Here is a 17,063-nt window from a genome sequence, read left to right on the forward strand (position 1 = left end):
GCCTTAGAATCATGGGCTGCAAGATTTCTGGTTTTGTCCTAAGCCGCCCCTTTATTTAAAAAAAAACAAATCCAACATGATAAAGGACCTGAACGTTCGGGACTGTTTTGTTTGGCGTGGCCATGACACGGCTTTGTGTTTGGGGAAGCATCGCAAAGATTCATAGAGTTGGAAGGGGCCATAGAGGCCATGTAGCCCAACCCCCTGCTCAATGCAGGATCAGCCCTAAGCATCCAGGAGAAGTCTCTGTCCAGCTGCTGCTTGAAGACCACCAGGGAGTGGGAGCTCCCCACCTCCTTAGGCATCCCATTCCTCTGCTGAACTACTCTGTGAATCCCCCCCTCTGATTTCTAGCCGATATCGTTCTACATGTACTTTAAACCCATTACTGCAGGTTCTCTCCTCTGCTGCCAACAGGAATCTTTCCCTGTCTTCCTCTAAGTGACAATCTTTTAGATCCTGTGTCCTAACGCCTAGGGATCCAGACTACAGGAAAGAAATCTTGAGTCCACAACCCCCCCCCCCAGCGATACCACATGTGAAAGTCCAGAAAAGGGGATGAAGGATATGAAAAACTGGTAGGCTTGTGGCAACGTCTTAATATCCTGAAAGACAGCAGAGTGCCTTAGTATGGCAAATTAGCGCAGCATTGGGCAGAATGCGTCCTGTCCGAAAACAACAAAGAGAGAAAGACTGGGGAAACAGAATTGCTCTTTAGGGACAGGTCGGTGAGGTCAAAGGTGAGTGGCCAGTGGCCCTGTCTCTCTCACTATATGGTGAAGAGAGTTCCTGTTCACAGTCTCACAATCTGTCTCCAGCAGGGTAGAAGAGAGCAGTGCAGCTCGTGCAGCGTAGAATTACACTAATTCCTTTCCTGGAATGCTAAGCCCGTTTGCCGTGACCTCATTGGCTCCATTGGCACAGCGCTCCGTAAATGCAGGGATCAAAATAGATGGAGCAGATGCCACAGCTGTGCGTTGGGCGCCCGGGAAGCGAATGCCCATCTGTCTGGTTTTTTCCGCTCTTTCCTGTCAACCCTGGCCAGGGTTTTGACATTCCTCGGCTGCCCCCAGCTGCAGACTTCATATCACACGGGGGACGTTCTCTGTGGTTTGACGTGACGTCTGAACGGTCAGGCTGTGTTGGGTCCGCAAAGCCAGCACTGGAAGCTGGAGCTGTTTCGTTCCGATGAGCTGCCGTGGATTTGAGAAGGTTTAAAAAATTTAAAATCACAGTCCAGGGGCGCCTTTAAGACCGACAAAGATTTATTCGAGGCGTGAGCTTTCTCGTGCAAGCACTCTTCGCCAGACTTGCCCTTGAAAGCTCAGGCCTTGAATAAATCTTTGTCGGTCTTAAAGGTGCTACTGGGCTCTGATTTTATGGTGCTACTTCAGACCAACTCGGCTACTCATTTGAATCTAAAAAAATTAAAGTTCTGATTTCTGGTTACTAGTCCCTTTGGATGTGGTTTTTGTGTTTTTTGATGTTCTGTCTTCCAGGTTCGTGTTTACTGCATTCAGGATGTGTTTGTGTATGTCCACACACACACACACACGTGTGTGTGTGTGTTGCACAACTGCTAGTTCAACCCCGATAAGGAAAGCAGGATATAATTCCCCCTCCCTCCAAGGCTGTGTAGAAGCCACGACTATTCAGCGCCTCCCAGCCGGATGGAAAGTAGCAAGAGAAACCTCTGCTTTTTCTGCTGGCTGTCTTGCTAGTTCAGGAGGAAGCCGCAGTGCAAAGACTCCCACGTCCTGGAAATAATGTGAGGAACAGGTGTGTGGTGAGACGTGGGTTCAAATCCCCTCGTTGGCCACAAAGCTCAGGGGATGGCCATAGGACAGGTCAACCTCTCAGCCTTATCCCTCATTGGTCAGACCCCTCCCGGAGTCCTGGGTGCAGTTCTGGAGGCCTCACTTCAAAAAGGACGTGGACAAAATTGAGACGGCGCAGAGGAGAGCAAGGAGGAAAGGCTGAGGGACTTGGGAATGTCCAGCCTGGGGAAGAGGAGGTTGAGAGAGGGCATTAAAGTTGTCTTTAAGTATCTGAAAGGTGTTGCCTTGGAGGAGGGCGGGGAAAGGTTCCTGTTGGCAGGAGAGGAGAGGACCTGCAGGAATGGCTTTAAACTACACAAAGAATGGTACTGGCTAGATATCAGGGGGAAATGTTCACAGTCAGAATAGTTCAGCAGGGTGACGGGCTGCCTAAGGAGGTGGGGAGCTCCCCTTCACTGGTGGTCTTCAAGCAGGGACAGGACAGATACAAATCCTGGATGCTTGAGGCTGATCCTGCGTTGAGCAGGGGGTGGGACTAGATGGCCTGTCTGGCCCCTTCCAACTCCATGATTCTATGATCCTGCGTTGAGCAGGGGGTTGGACTAGATGGCCTGTATGGCCCCTTCCAACTCTATGATTCTAGGATTCTATGATCCTGCATAGAGCAGTGGGTTGGACTAGATAGCCTGCATGGCCCCTTCCAACTCTATGATTCTAGGATTCTATGATCCTGCATAGAGCAGTGGGTTGGACTAGATAGCCTGCATGGCCCCTTCCAACTCTATGATTCTATGATTCTATGATCCTGCGTTGAGCAGGGGGTTGGACGAGATAGCCTGCATGGCCCCTTCCAACTCTATGATTCTGGGATTCTACCTGGCTGGTTGTTAGGATAGAATATGGGGGGGGGGGGCAGAATTTGGCCTGCGACCCCAAGCTTCCAGGGAGGAAGAAAAGACAAAAATGCAAGGATGGGATCTGTTTTTTAAAACTTTGTTTTTCAAAACAAGGCATCTTTAACTTGCCGTTTCTGGATTTCAAAAGCTCCTTCTGTACGCGGGATCACAGAGCTATACGCAGTCTGCTGAATCATTCATTCCCCCCCTCTCTGCCTCTCTCTTTCTCTAGGAGAAACCTCACCCTAGGAGCCACGAGAATCTGGTCGACGAGATTGGTGAGCCACAATCCTGTTTCCCGAAAACCTCGGGCAGAGCCGCATTTATTTCCGTTGCCGCGGTTGCTTGAAGCCCTTGACTCATTCCTCTCTGCTGGCCTCTCCTGGCGACTTTGCAGTCCGGTCTCCAGATGACAGCCAATCCCCCCTCCTTTTCTGTTCCTAGGGCACTCTCCCAAATTTACTTAGGATTGCAGGAGCGTCTTATGAAGGGGAAGAACATCCGGGACCGGTTTAACCATATAGCACGTCGCCCCTGACCCTACACTTCCAGGGCCCCTGCACAGCGCTCCCCCCACCCCGGATCAGGGCCGTAGCCTCTCCTCCCCGCCTTTCCTTCATTAAGGGCACTTGGAGTGACACCCCTTTCCACTGTGGGCGGGGTCCCTCCGTCCCCCGTCTGTCTACTCCTGCTACAATTGTATTCTGCTAGAGCCTCACAAATCCTTAAATAGACTCTGGTGTTATAGGCCCTGCAAATCCTTTAACCACTTCTGGGAACGTGCCCTGTAATTCTTGGGTGAGAAAGCCCCTGTGTAGGGGAGAAACAGTGAAATGTGAACACAGGAATGCGAAGACAAACAAGTTTTTATTGGGAGATAGGTTTTCCAGGGGGAGTCAAACTGCGGCCCTCCAGATGTCCATGGACTACAATTCCCACGAGCCCCTGCCAGCATTTGCTGACATCTGGAGGGCCGCAGTTTGACTCCCCCTGGTCTAGACGATCCATGGTAACTCCAGGAGAACTCTGAGCCCCACATAGAGAACCGAGAACTCCCAAGCCCTAATTAAATCCTTGGTTGGGGGTGGAGAGATGGTATCGAACACCTCGATGAATTCTAATTCATCAGCTTCGTGTTGGAGTCTCCCTTGGAAGCTCTTTTGCTGGAGACTCTGGAAGCGGAACGAGGGCTTGCGTTGACCTTCGCTCCAAACCGTTTCTGCCCGCCCAACCCAGCGCTCTCTGCAGTTCTCTACAGCAGGGGTAGTCAACCTGTGGTCCTCCAGATGTCCATGGATTACAATTCCCAGCGTTTGCTGGCAGGGGCTCCTGGGAATTGTAGTCCATGGACATCTGGAGGACCACAGGTTGACTACCCCTGCTCTAAAGAAGGAACGGACCCCCTTTTCCGGCCGCGTCCAATGCGTCCTTGAAATGCCGTCCGGGGTCGAAAGAGCACAAGTACACAGAGTTTGCAAGCAGATGCTTGCTTACGGGCGCTTGCCTCTCTTTGTCTCCCTCGCATGCGCCTGCAGAACAAGCCGTGCAAGAGACCGTGGATGCGGATGCCTACGTGAGAAGACGGCAGGCCCAGCCCGCGCCCAGAAGCTCTCGGGAGCTTTAGCGGTAAGCACCCAAACGGATTCTGGTGGTCGGACGGCGGTTTGGGAGAGGCATTTGGGCCCTCCGGAGGCCAAAGGAGCAAGGAACTCCTGGGTCCGTTCCGGCGTGGAACTTCTGCAATTCCTTTTGCGGTCCGATGTGCCAACTTCTGCATTTCTTTTTGCGGCTGGATGTGCCAGCTTTCCCCGCCTGCCCCCGCCAGAAGGGAAATTCAGAGGTTTTGCTTCCTAACTCTCACGAGGCGTGAAAAGCGGGAAGGGTTTTTCAAAGGAGGATGAGTCATCACTGGCCACATAAAACCGGGTTATACAAACCTTCCCCGGACGGTTGCACTTTGGGCTGTAACATGGGCACGGCTGAACTCTCATTTGTTTCTCTTGAAAACTCCCTGCTGGTCGATAACTTTTGTGGTGAAGTAGAAGGTTCAGCTCAGCAGAGATTTGTCCCTGTGCCAAGAGGTGGGATTTCCCCACCCCATACTAAAGTTGCCCAGGCCGACGAAAGGTTGACTCTGACAGAAATGCTAATTCTGTGAACTTCGGCCAATTGTAAGTGGGTGAGCAGAAGGGGTGCTTGGCTCTTGTGGCTCCTTCTGGCATGCCCAGGGAAATGCCGATCGCCAAATTGGGGTCAGGAGGCAAATTACCTCCAGGTCAGACCAGGTATTCTGGTTTTTTGGGGGGGAGGCATCATCTGGGCATGGAATTGGGGTCACTGTGGGTGAGCAAGTAGTTGTGGGTTTTCTACACTCTGTAGGGGGTTGACTAGATGACCCTGGGGTCCCTTCCAACTCTGTGATTCTGCGGACTGCATAAACGTTACCACAGGCTTTGCCCAAGCCAGCCCAAGTGCCTCAGATCTCAGAAATTTGGATAGGAGACCACCAATAAAGTCCAGAATTCTTACGGAGAGGCATTCGGCGGGAAGCTACTTCAGTTTGTCTCTCGCTTAAAAACCCTTCTGCAACTTGGGAGCACTTTCCACCACGGAAGAGAAATATTTGAGAAAGAAAAGGGCCTCCTTTTTTGGGGGGGGGGGTCTCCCAAAATGTGTAATACATGAAGTTGCTAATTTATCTACCCAAGTTGTTTAGTGGGAGAAGTATGTGCACAAACATAACTTGCGAGCCAGTATACTGCAGTGATTAAAGAGTAGCAGACTGTAATCTGGAGAGCCGGGTTGGATTCCCCGCTCCTCCACGTGCAGCCAGCTGGGTGACCTTGGGGTCCTCGCAGTTCTCTTAGAGCTGTCCTCGCAGAGCAGTTCTTGTTAGCGCGTTCTCAGCCCCACCTACCTCGGACGGTGCCTGTTGTGGGGAGAGGAAGGGAAAGGTGTTTGTAAGCTACTTTGGGTCGTGAAAAGTGGGGTATAAATGAACCAGCTCTTCTTCTCTGGGGTGTGAGAAGCCCCAGGACAATATTTGAAAGGTTGTCCCATGGAGGAGGGCAGGGAATGGTTCCTGCTAGCAGCAGAAGAGAGGACTTACAGGAATTGCTTTAAACTCCGTTTAGAAATGGTACCAGTTAGATATCAGGTAAAAAATTGTACAGTCTGAGTAGTTCAGCAGTGGAATGGGCTGCCTAAGGACATAGTGAGCTCCCCCTCACTGGCCACCTTCAAGCAGTGGCTAGATAGATCCTTCTCCTGGATGCTCTAGGCTGGTCCTGCACTGAGCAGGGGGTTGGACTAGATGGCCTCTAGGTACATTTCCAACTTGAAGATTCTATGAGTCTTTTCTCCACGTTCCTGGACAGAGGGTGGCATCGGGAGGAAGCATGTTCTGGTGTAGGACCCTCAACTGCAGGGTTTCACAGGGAGCTGAACTTTCCCTGATTCAACATCTATACATGCCCCCTTGGCCTGTTGATCCAGGGTTTTTGGGTTGGGCCGCCACCAGTACACTGATGACGCCCGGCTATTTCTGTTAACAGATGCCCATCTGTTGACACGGCCAGACAGCTTGGCCAGATGCCTGGAGGCCGGGGTAGACTGGCTGAAGCAGCGTTGGCTGAAGTCGAATCCAGCCAAGACGGAGGCCCTCCGGCAGGTGGAAAGCCAGCTCCCAGCACTTGACAGAGCTCAATTAACACCAGCGCCTTCTGTCAGGCACTTGGGTGTCGTTTGGGATGCCTCCCTATCAACGGAGTTACGCCTGCCATTTTTCCACCTGTGCCAGGTGTGACAGCTTGCATCAGACCTCGCCAGGGCGATCCATGCGACAGTCACCTCTAGATTAGACTCCTGCAACGCGCTCTAGTACTTCTGGAATACTTCCACTGCAAGCAGCAATTTACTGATAACCTGTTTCTCCTCTTTCCTGCAGGCCTGAATTATCCGAAAACTACCAAGGAGGGCATGCGGTGAGTATCTGCCGGTCCTTTGTTTGGCGCCCTCTGAAGCATGGCTTCCGAATTCACCTATGTATGTCTGAATGCAAGAAGCTGAGCTTTTCGTTTTAACTCCGGTTCGGTTGTGAGTCCAAGGTGCGGCTTGCAGGGCCCGGCCCGAGTCCTGGTTCCTGAACCAACTTCAAGCCATCCGACTTAGACAGAACTTAGCCCGTTAGCAGAAAAGCTTACCATTCACGCTAGCTGGTGTTGGTTGAACCAAACCGTGGTTTTCTGTGCTGTCTGAACTGAACTGGTCAAAAAGCTGGTCCATCTAACTCAGATCGGCAGTGGGTCCAGCACTGCCTTCCCCTCCACGCAATTGGAGATTTAAGATTTCTGCGGGTCGTTGTCGATCTGGACCCACATTTTGCTGGTTTGCGGGAAAGAAAACAAACCACTGTGATTTGGACGTAATATCAAACTGTGGTTTGTTGGGGAACCGGATGTGTGTTTAATTGCCAAGTTGGGGACTGGGCAGGGAATATTTGATCTAGCAGTGAACGGCAGATTTGGGCATGTTGCAGAGGTATTTTAAATGTCTTTTTATCACGGCATATATCCCAAACGAACAGGGAAAGGCAGGGTAAAAAACAGAGCAGGTATTTTGTTGTGCATCTGTGAGCCAGTACAAGGCCTGCTGCCCTATCTTGTTTATGTTTCAAAGCAGGAAATATTTCTGCTGGGTCTTAATAATTATTTCCTTCACTGCCACACTGCCCTGTCTTTTTAGCTATTTCATGCTGTTTGGGGAGGATCGCCTTCCAATTTCCTTTTAGAGGTCCCGTTTCCTGCCTTGAGAGCATCCTTCTTATTGTTTTATGGTTGATCTGTTTCACAACGCATCATCTTCTTATTTCCTAAGTTGTATTTTTCATGGTCAGCAAGGATGGCAGTTAGCAGAACAAATGTCTTACCCAAGCTGAACTTCCTGTTTCAAGTGGGTAGCAGGTTACTAATTTGCCATTATTTACTTTTGCCTTATATATGTATGCTTATGATCCTTGTTCTATTTAGTCTGAGGAAGAGTGCCTGCACTTGAAAGCTCACACCTTGAGTAAATCTTTGTTGGGGCAATTGGGCTCAATTTTTGTTCCTCTTTCAAGTTTTACCCCTTGGTATTAAAGATGAAACCCTCCAGGATTGGCAAAGTTTTTGGAACACATTTATCTGGAATCCTAAAAGACCAAGGGTTGCTTTTAAGTTGGTCCAAGATGATAAGCATAGAGGTTTGGGGGTACCAGATATTTAAACGTTACTTTTCACGCGTCAGCCCTAACTTGGATTTCAGACAGGATTGCAAATCCTAATAGGAGAGACTTAGCTTTTTAAAAATACGGACTCGAAGAAAGGTTGCACAGTCTACCCTTTGCCATCGATTAAAACTTTAGGAAAAAAGCAGACGTGCATTTTTGGAGAAGTGTCCTCATAACAACATGGTTGAAATATAAAGACAGAATAAACCCTGGATTACCAACCCAGAAACCTACACTAGGAGCTTATTTGAAGAAATCTCAACCCAAGAAGCTTCGTAATTCTGTTTTTAGCTAATGCACATGCCTTTGGTGAATCAGCTTCTTTTCTTTCTTGCCGTTGTGTGCTGCTGCATGCCGTTTTGGGAGCATCCGTCTCAGCGTGGTTTGACCTTAGAGACCTAAACCTGCCCTCGTTCCTCTCTCACAGTTTCAGGTGCTGGTGGGCCTTGTGGCGGCTTTAAGCGAGTTGTGCCTTTTGCTGAAGAGAAGAGATCCCCACGGACGGAGGAAAAGAGTACGCCGTCTCTTCCGGGGCTGCGTACCACTGTGGGTTTTGTGGGAGTCTGAGCTAGTGAAAGATCTATGACGTTTGGGCCTTTGCTGCTTCTTGCATCCATTTCACCCCTGCACTTTCACAGCCACGGTCTCAAACCACACCCACCTTGTTTGTTGACATCCTCGGCTTCTATGCAGCCTCTCCACACTCTGCACTTTCTGCTGGGGCTGTCCATCTGACCGTTTGTTGCGAAATTCCCGGAGAAGGGGAAAACAATCCTTGGAAAAGTCTCCGACTCGCAAAATATCCGTCCTCTGGCTGTATTTCTTGCCCCCTCCCCTTCATATGGATCTGCTTTGCTCATTGCTCTTAAATGCATTCTCTCACTCCAAGCAACTCCTATCAGACCCATTTCCTTCCTCTGCTGATGCGGCAGCTGTAGCAAGCAAAGAGCTGTGCTTTTGGTGTGCATCATGTCTGCCCCTTTGGGGCAGCAAGAGAGCTCTCAGCTGCTGGGGCTCTGTTCAAGGTTTCCAGCCAGGTTTCAATTCCTCCCAGCTTGCCTTAAACCTGGCGTTGTTCTGCAGTTCTGGCTTCTTGGAAGTTAAGTTCTGTCTCCACCACCCCCTTTGTTCTTGGGCTGCTCCAAACAGGGGTGGATTTCAAGCAAGGGCCCAACCTTTGGAGACATGATATTGGGGTCTCATTTGACCTTTTTTGTGTGTGTGTGTGCGTGTGTGAGGTTTAGGGGATTTGGTTTTTCATGTGTGTGAGGTTGGCAGAAAGCAACAGGGAAATTTAGAACACTGAATTGCCAGGGTTTCTTTTTTTTTAAAACTTTATTTTAATCCAGTGGTTAATATCCACATCCCTTTCGGTAGAGATATCGGCTCTGCGTGTATTTCTAGTTTCGTGCTTGCGGCTGATCGTCCTCAGTGGGATATTGAGAGCGGGAGGTTCACGTCATCTGGTGGGGTGGCAGACGATCTTCTTCTTGGGCTAGAACACCCCTGTTGCCCGTCCCAAAATTGCAAAGTTGAGCTTCTCCTTTCAATGAGAGAACAGTGGAGACGGAAGGAGTCTTCATAATATTTGCTTTCATTTACAAATGCGCCTGCACCGGACCTCATGAAGTTGACTTCTAGTGGCTCAGATCCTTGCTCCTTCCAGGTCGCCATGTGCTTGCAGGGTCTCATGGGAATTGTAGTCCATGGACAGCTGGAGGGCCACAGTTTGCCCCCCCCTCACGCATTCGGTGATGCCTGGACACCATGATGGCCGTAAGAGAGGTGATTTAAAAATGCCTTGTAATTCCATAAGGAAAGATCTGTAGGCTTGGAAACATATTGCGTTTACATAATAAACATTCTTCCTCTTTTTGAGGGCACGGACTTGGTGGGGTTTGCTTCCTTATTTTACATGGTGCCTCCTGGCCATACACAGCTTTTTTTTTTTTAATGAAGATCAGCCCTCAGAGGAAAGAAAAGCACAAAGGAGAGCCAGACGCTCGAGACAGATGCACCATCTAACTCCTTGTAGAACAGAATTTTCATTGATATTTCTCCTACTACTTGGGGAGTGAAACGACAAACCGCAAAACGAAACAGCAGGCTGGGCTTATCCGACTATGATTATTTGCGGCTTTGTGCACGGGCCGTGGTTATTCAGCGAAATCATACCGTCCTCTTGGGACTGGAAGTCTGGGGTCGAAAGAGGCAGGAGAATCTCGGCTTTTTTTAAAAAGCCGCTTTCTGGTCTTTACGGGGGGAAACACGCCTCAAGGAGAATGATCCTTTTATGATCACGCCCCAAGTTCCGATCAGTCCTTTGCCAGGTATATAGCCTGCTTATTACTATTCTTGTCCTGTGACCAGCAGAATACTCACAGAGGTAAAAAGCAGGTAAAAAGCAGGAACATTACCCAGAGCTGGATGCCAGAAAGCAGAAAAGTGGGAACAGAGAAATCCCTGTCTTATCGTGGAATAATCGTTACGATCACTGAGTGGAACCTCCATATTCCGAAGCAGTGTACCACTGGACAACTGTGGTGGAGAGGGGGATGCGGTGGCCCCCTTGATTGGGGTGGGGGAAGAAGCCCTATCCCCCTTGTGGGCTTTCTGGGCCGGATCCGGCAAGGCTCTTCCAACGGAAGTAAGGCAGACAAGGAGACGGGGAACGTTTGCTGTCCTTTGACTGGAATCACGGCGGAAGTTAGGAGGCTAGGAAAATTGGTGAGGAACTCGAGACGCTCAAATTAGGGACGGCATCCGTACAGCTCAACAAAGCTGGCAGGGTTATGACACACGGCGTCTCTTGCCACACCCTGGCTTTCGCAAGAGCAGCGTTGGGCCTTTCTAAATCGAGCGGACTTCCCCGCCGAAAAAGCTGGCTCACCACATCTGATGTAATTTTGCAGCCTTTAAAAAAAGGCTGGGCGGGAGGAACAAGGGGAAGAAACGTTCTCGGTTCTTGCTAAGCCGTGCCGGAGGGATTCCAGGTTTCTTTCCATACTTTTCCCTCCCTCTTCAGGTTTTAAAACTTTGTAATGCGCTTTAAAAAAAAGTGCATCCCAGTTGTTATTAAAATAATTTCAGCCCCTCCAAAAAGGCATTTCACAGCTTGAAGGACCAGGGTCCAGCTTTGCATGTATCACTGTGTTTATAGACAGAATCCTAGATTTGGAAGGGGTCATCCAGCCCCACCCCCTGCTCAATTCAGGATCAGCCTCAAGCATCCAGGAGACGTCTCTGTCCAACTGGGTGTCGGGGTGTCACGGAAGAGAAGTGATGTCTGGAAGGGAGGTTTTCGCAAAGCAAACCAGCGGATACGGGGTGCTTGGGACTGTCCCCCAAGTGTGCAGAGAAGCAGAGAGAGAAAGAGACAGGGAGAAAAAGAGAAAACAACAGAGAGAAAGAAAAGAGTAAGAGAAGGAAGGAAGGAAGGAAGGAAGGAAGGAAGGAAGGAAGGAAGGAAGGAAGGAAGGAAACTGACCAGTCCTCGGAAGGAAGGAAGGAAGGAAGGAAGGAAGGAAGGAAGGAAGGAAGGAAGGAAGGAAGGAAACTGACCAGTCCTCGGAAGGAAGGAAGGAAGGAAGGAAACTGACCAGTCCTCGGAAGGAAGGAAGGAAGGAAGGAAGGAAGGAAGGAAGGAAGGAAACTGACCAGTCCTCAAAAGGAAGGAAGGAAGGAAGGAAGGGAGAGAGAGAGAAAAAAAATAAGGAAGACAAAGTGTGAGAAAGTAAAAGAAAGAAAGAAAGAAAGAAAGAAAGAAAGAAAGAAAGAAAGAAAGAAAGAAAGAAAGAAAGAAAGAAAGAAAGAAAGAAAGAAAGAAAGAAAGAAAGAAAAGTGGGCGGGGGTCTCCCTCCCAGCCGCCTGGCTTCCCCTTCTCCGCCCTTTCCCTTCCCGGCTGGGCGGAGGGGTCTTTTCGGGCAGCCCCCCAGACGAGGGGACCGTGGGTGGGTGGGTGGGTGGGCGGTCCGCGAGCGAAGCCGAGCCCCCGCGCCCTCCGCCCGCCCTGGTCTCCCTCCCTCCCTCTCTCTTTCCGGAGTTGAGGCGCCGGCGCTGCCCCGCTCCAGTCCAGCCTCCTCGCACTCCGGAGTCGCTCCGCTTCGCCCCGCCGGAGGTAAGAGCCGGGATCGCTGCAGCCGCCGCCGCCTTCGCGGCTTCCTCCTCGAGGGAGGGGGAGAAGGGCCGGGCCCCCCCGAGCTTGGCCGGCCTACTTCGCGGGGCTGTTGTGAAGCTCCAACAGGGACCCAGGGAGAGGGGGGGGGCTCAGCGGCATTGAAATCGGGGCAGAAGGGGGTGGGGGGCGAGGAGGAAGAGGGCAGCCGACCCAAATCTCTGAATGAAAAATACTCATTACAAAAAGTGGAAGGACCCTCTTGGGGGCTTTGGTGGGAAGGACGCCTTGGGACCTCAAAGAAGGAGGACAGCCGTGGCAGATTGGAAGTGAAAATTGGAGCAGGATGCTAGCAGGTAGCCCTCCATCCCACCCACCCCACAATTGTGGCTGCATTTTCATCCTGTGCCCTTCTTCCAAAGGAGCCCTTCCCGGGTTAAGCTTCTCAGCATCCCTGTGATGTAGGCCAGGCAGAGAGAGAGTCACCCACGACTCTGGGCGGGCTGAGGGTTGGAGATGGGGCCTGCCAGGTTGGATCCTGACGGTCCCCATCACGCCCCTGCCGTTTCCCAGTAGAACCACAACCCCGCCAAGTAGGGCCAACGAGTAACTGGCGAGACTTTTGCGGCATTTCCAAGAACAACAACCCTGCCAGGTAGGACCGGGGTTGTCAACGGAGTAGCCCAACCTTCTCAGGGCCTGAAAGCAGGACCTGTGCCTAGCCTCTGGGGAAGGGAGGGTTAATTATTTCCTTCCCTCTTCTGTGCAGTTACTCCTGTTGAAAAGGAGAAAGAGGCATACCCCCCCCCCTAAAATGTGTTATTTCGAACACTCAACAGATCTAAAACAGGGGGGGGGAGGCCCAGGGAGGAGTTAACACAGCCTGTGCTAGCTCCTTTGGGGGGGGGGGGGCTTTATATCAGACCCGGTGTGACCCAGAGGCCAACATCGCTAAAGGGGTGCTCTGCCATCGTGCATTCTGGGGGCACAAGTTGGCTACCCTTCCGTTTCCCGTTCGAATCAGACCAAGCGTTCCCCCGTGATACCCAGAAGGACCCCTGGATGCCTTCTGCACACCAGAGAAACGCTAAATTAACCTGTGCGAGGGTGAGTGGTGGATTTTGCATCTCTCTAGCATCGGTGTCGTTCCTCCGTTTGGGTCTATCGCTGCACACCGTTTGCCTCCACTGATGGCTTCTTTCTGCCCCAAGGCCGAGACCTGGGCAGGCCGAAAGCGCCCCCTTCGTATGCCCCGGTTCCAGTCAAGTGACGCGCTATGACGGAGACGTAGCATCCCTCAGCTGAGTCCCCATCCGCAGCCCGATCCGGAGGTCTTCTGGCCCGCCCTGCATGGTCTTTCAGCTCCCCAGGACGCTTGTAGGCCCCGTGGACATGGGCCCCGTCCAGCTGGCCACAGCTCTGTGCTTGGCGGCGTCGTTGCTCGGCGAGGTGGCCTCTCAAAACCTCGTCAAGGACCCCCAAGAGCAGGAGACAGAGCATCTCCTCCTGATCAACGAGGTCAACGCGGACAACCCGAAGGAGGACACCTCCGAGTACGTGGAGCTGTACCACACCAGCGGGCGGAAGGCCGCTCTCGACGGCTACCGCGTGGTCTTTTACAACGGCAACGGGAACAGGGCCTACAGAGTCTTGGACCTCGGGGGACATTCCACCGATGACCAAGGATTCTTCCTCGTTGGGTCCGCCACGGTCACGCCGAGGCCGTCGGTGCTCCTGCCGAGGAACACCATCCAGAACGGGCCGGACGCGATTGCTGTGTATTTTGGGGGGGGACCCTTTTCCGAGAACATGGTGGTCACCAACGAGAGCCTGGTGGACGCCTTGGTCCATAAGTCAAAAGCCAGCGACCGAGCGGACGTTCTGGTCCGTGTTTTGACCCCTGGCGTGGAGCCCTACTTGGAAGACCCGCTCTTTAGGACTCTCGACGAGTCTTTGGAGAGATGCCAAGGGAGAGATTCGCGCTGGTTTTTCCAAGTAGCCGCGCCGACCCCTGGCTCGGAGAACCACTGCGTGCCTTTTGCGGAGCTGAACGCGTCCACCGTGCTGGTCAGCGAGGTCCACGTGGCGTCTTCCCCCGGGGAGTTTGAGTTTGTGGAGCTACAAGGGCCTCCGTCCACGGACCTCGAAGACCTCGTGCTGGTCCTGATTGACGGGAGCACCGAGAAGATCTACTTTGCCATGGAGGTGTCCGGCAGAACTTCTCCAGATGGGCTGCTCCTCATTGGGCCGGGCCAGGCGGAAAGCCACGGTAAGACGAAGTAGCTGTCCAAGAACTTGAGCCTGAAGGCTGTGAGGGGCCTTCAGCCACCACCCCCTCTCTCCGTAGTAGTAGTAGTAGTATAGTTGTTGTTGTTAGGTGCGGAGTTGTGTCCAACCCATTGCGACCCCATGGGCCATGATCCTCCAGGCCTTCCTGTCCTCTACCATTCCCCGGAGTCCATTTAAGGTTGCACCTACTGCTTCAGTGACTCCATCCAGCCACCTCATTCTCTGTCGTCCCCTTCTTCTTTTGCCCTCGATCGCTCCCAGCATTAGGCTCTTCTCCAGGGAGTCCTTCCTTCTCATGAGGTGGCCAAAGTCTTTGAGTTTCATCTTCAGGATCTGGCCTTCTAAGGAGCAGGCAGGGCTGATCTCCTCTAGGACTGACCGGTTTGTTCGCCTTGCAGTCCAAGGGACCCTCAAGAGTCTTCTCCAGCACCAGAGTTCAAAAGCCTCAATTCTTTGACGCTCGGCCTTATTATAAGGCCTATTAGTTATAAGGTAATTAATAGTACCTTATTTGATAGCAACAATGTCCATCAGTGGGAGACTGATTCTTAACATGGCTCACAAAATGTTGGCTGTCCCAAACACAGTCGATGGGCCTTTCTCACGCGATGTCATTTTAACCAGTTGCTTCTCTTCCGTGCAATCCTATTTCGGTTTCTTCTTCATATAATCGCCCAGGGAATGCCAACTGAGAGAGAGAGAGAGAGAGAGAGAGAGAGAGAGAGAGAGAGAGAGAGAGAGAGAGAGAGAGAGATGAATCTGCAGCTCATGTAAATCGTACAGATGTTCAAGATTTACATGGCTTTTGGAACGTTTGTTTACATAATTGCAAGTTAGGCGAAAGGGACCGAAAGAGGATGCTGAAGAAGTGGAACTTGGCATCAACTAACTGCAGCCTCTCCAGGGAAGAAACACCAGGAAAAGCAGGCGTTTCCCCCCCCCCCCAGGAGAATTGATCTATATAGCCTGAATTCTGGGAGGACTCCAGGCAAAACCTGGAGCCTGGCAACCCTACAGGGCAGACACCGCTGTCATGGTGTCAGATGTGACCAGCTTCAGAGGAGCTCTGCTTACTTTGCAAGGCCCTCCTTTTCTTTCCAGGTGGCTGAGGAAACAAAAGTTCCTCAGGTCACAGAAGAGCCTTTTGGAGCCGCATCAGTGGCTTTGCATGCAGAAATTCAGTAGTCTCCACAAAGCTTTTGAGTCGTCAGGATGGGCGGTCTCGCTCCAAGGGCTGGTGGACCCTACACAGGTCACTCTTGACACTTTCTCTGGCTGCTAGAGACCTCCCAGAGGTCCTCGGTGCAGGAAGTTTGCAGTTAGGAAAAGCAGGGAAGGGGCGTGTGAGCGTTTGGCGTACTCTCACGGTCGCTCGGTGAGATGTCAGAATCTGGCGTCGAGCTTAGCCGTAATCGCCAAACCACAGTGGTTTGTGGTTTCCCGACCGCAATGCGGAGGTGGATTTAAAAACAGCCACCTGAGTTGGTTGTCGTTGCCCTGTAGGTCTTCTTGCACATCTGTCTTGTTCTTATGTTGCTGGTGCCGTTCAGGGTGATGTCATCATCCCAGCGACTTCCGAGTGACGCTCTGGTATTTGGGCAAAGACTTTATGGTGGAAGCCAGGTTTGTCATAGAGTTTTTGCCCAAACGCCAGAACATCGCTCAGAAGTTGCTGCCATGACGATGTCACTTCCTGTACTATGCCAGAAAGGTGGACTAGGCCGTCTTCTTTCTCCTGGTAAGTCCCTCCATCCCTCATTGCTTGCCAGGAGGAACCAGGTAACCCTGTGAGGACCCTGTGAGGACCCTGGACAAAGTCCCTTGGGGGCTTTGTCCAGGGTCCTTTCCCAAACGGATACCCTTTAAACGCCTAATAAAAAATAAGTACTTTCGAGCATGGGGAAGCTAGTTCAGGTGGCTCAGCAGAACCTCAGCAGAACTGGATCTTATAGCCAGTTTCCCCTTTCCTTTGCTTGTCTCCTCTGATTTCCACCTGCCTTGTCTTTTTTTGCTGACACACAAGCAGCTTCCCCCTACAAACATCTTTGCATTCTCTTCTCTTCCTCCGTCCTGGTTCAGCTGACGTTCCGTTTCCGCCCAACGCCAGCGCCCCCCTCCTCAGGGCAGGGCTGAACGCCGTCGCCCTGTACAGAGGGGTCAACACCAGCAGCTTTGCCCCAGGGGCCGGCCCCTCCACCATAGATCTTCTCGATGCCTTGGTGTACACGACCGTGGACGGCTTGGATTCCAAACTTCTGGACGCTTTGAATCCTGGGAAACCCATCTTCTATGGAAGGGAGCGGTAAGGCAGCCCGGTGGGGAAATCATCCGTTGATGCAATAACCTGTCCTGAAGCTGCGACTGGGATGTATGCAAATAGAGATCATTTCCATAGCCTGTGAACTTTAATAACATTTCCATCGTACCTCTGTGCATGCAGAGCACGTCGCCTGTACGGACTCAGCAGTTTTCTGCCTCCAATTCTGGCTGCTTTTTCGGGTTCCAGGTCCCTCCTAACCACCAGTGGGGGATGGAGGGTAGGATTGCTAGAGCCAATTTGGGAAACTCCTGGAGATTTGGGGATAGAGTGTGGGGTGGGGTGGACGGAAATCTCAGCCGGGTACAAGCCCACAGCGTCCGCCCTCCAAAATACCGGAGATAAGCTGCTATTCTAGGGGATCTCCAGGTTCCTCCTAGAGGCCGGCTTCCCTATCTATTGT

The 17,063-nt window shown here is 51.7% G+C and overlaps 1 protein-coding gene across 2 annotated transcripts in view; it reads left to right on the forward strand.

Annotated features, from left to right (window-relative positions):
* Positions 1-6,152: 6,152 nt before the first annotated feature.
* LOC143826949 (uncharacterized) overlaps positions 6,153-17,063 on the forward strand; it is a 42,896-nt gene continuing 31,985 nt past the window's right edge. Inside the window, exons 1-5 of one of the 2 annotated variants that reach the window (XM_077315988.1) lie at positions 6,153-6,473; positions 6,621-6,657; positions 8,368-12,057; positions 13,266-14,323; positions 16,423-16,645. In XM_077315988.1, coding sequence (XP_077172103.1) covers positions 13,405-14,323; positions 16,423-16,645 — 1,142 coding nt within the window. In that variant the 5' untranslated portion in view covers positions 6,153-6,473; positions 6,621-6,657; positions 8,368-12,057; positions 13,266-13,404. The remainder of the gene's footprint in view (positions 6,474-6,620; positions 6,658-8,367; positions 12,058-13,265; positions 14,324-16,422; positions 16,646-17,063) is intronic. The other variant, XM_077315987.1, reaches the window with a different exon arrangement.

Source organism: Paroedura picta, chromosome 17, assembly GCF_049243985.1.
Source record: "Paroedura picta isolate Pp20150507F chromosome 17, Ppicta_v3.0, whole genome shotgun sequence".
Classification (NCBI taxonomy): Eukaryota; Metazoa; Chordata; class Lepidosauria; order Squamata; family Gekkonidae; genus Paroedura; species Paroedura picta.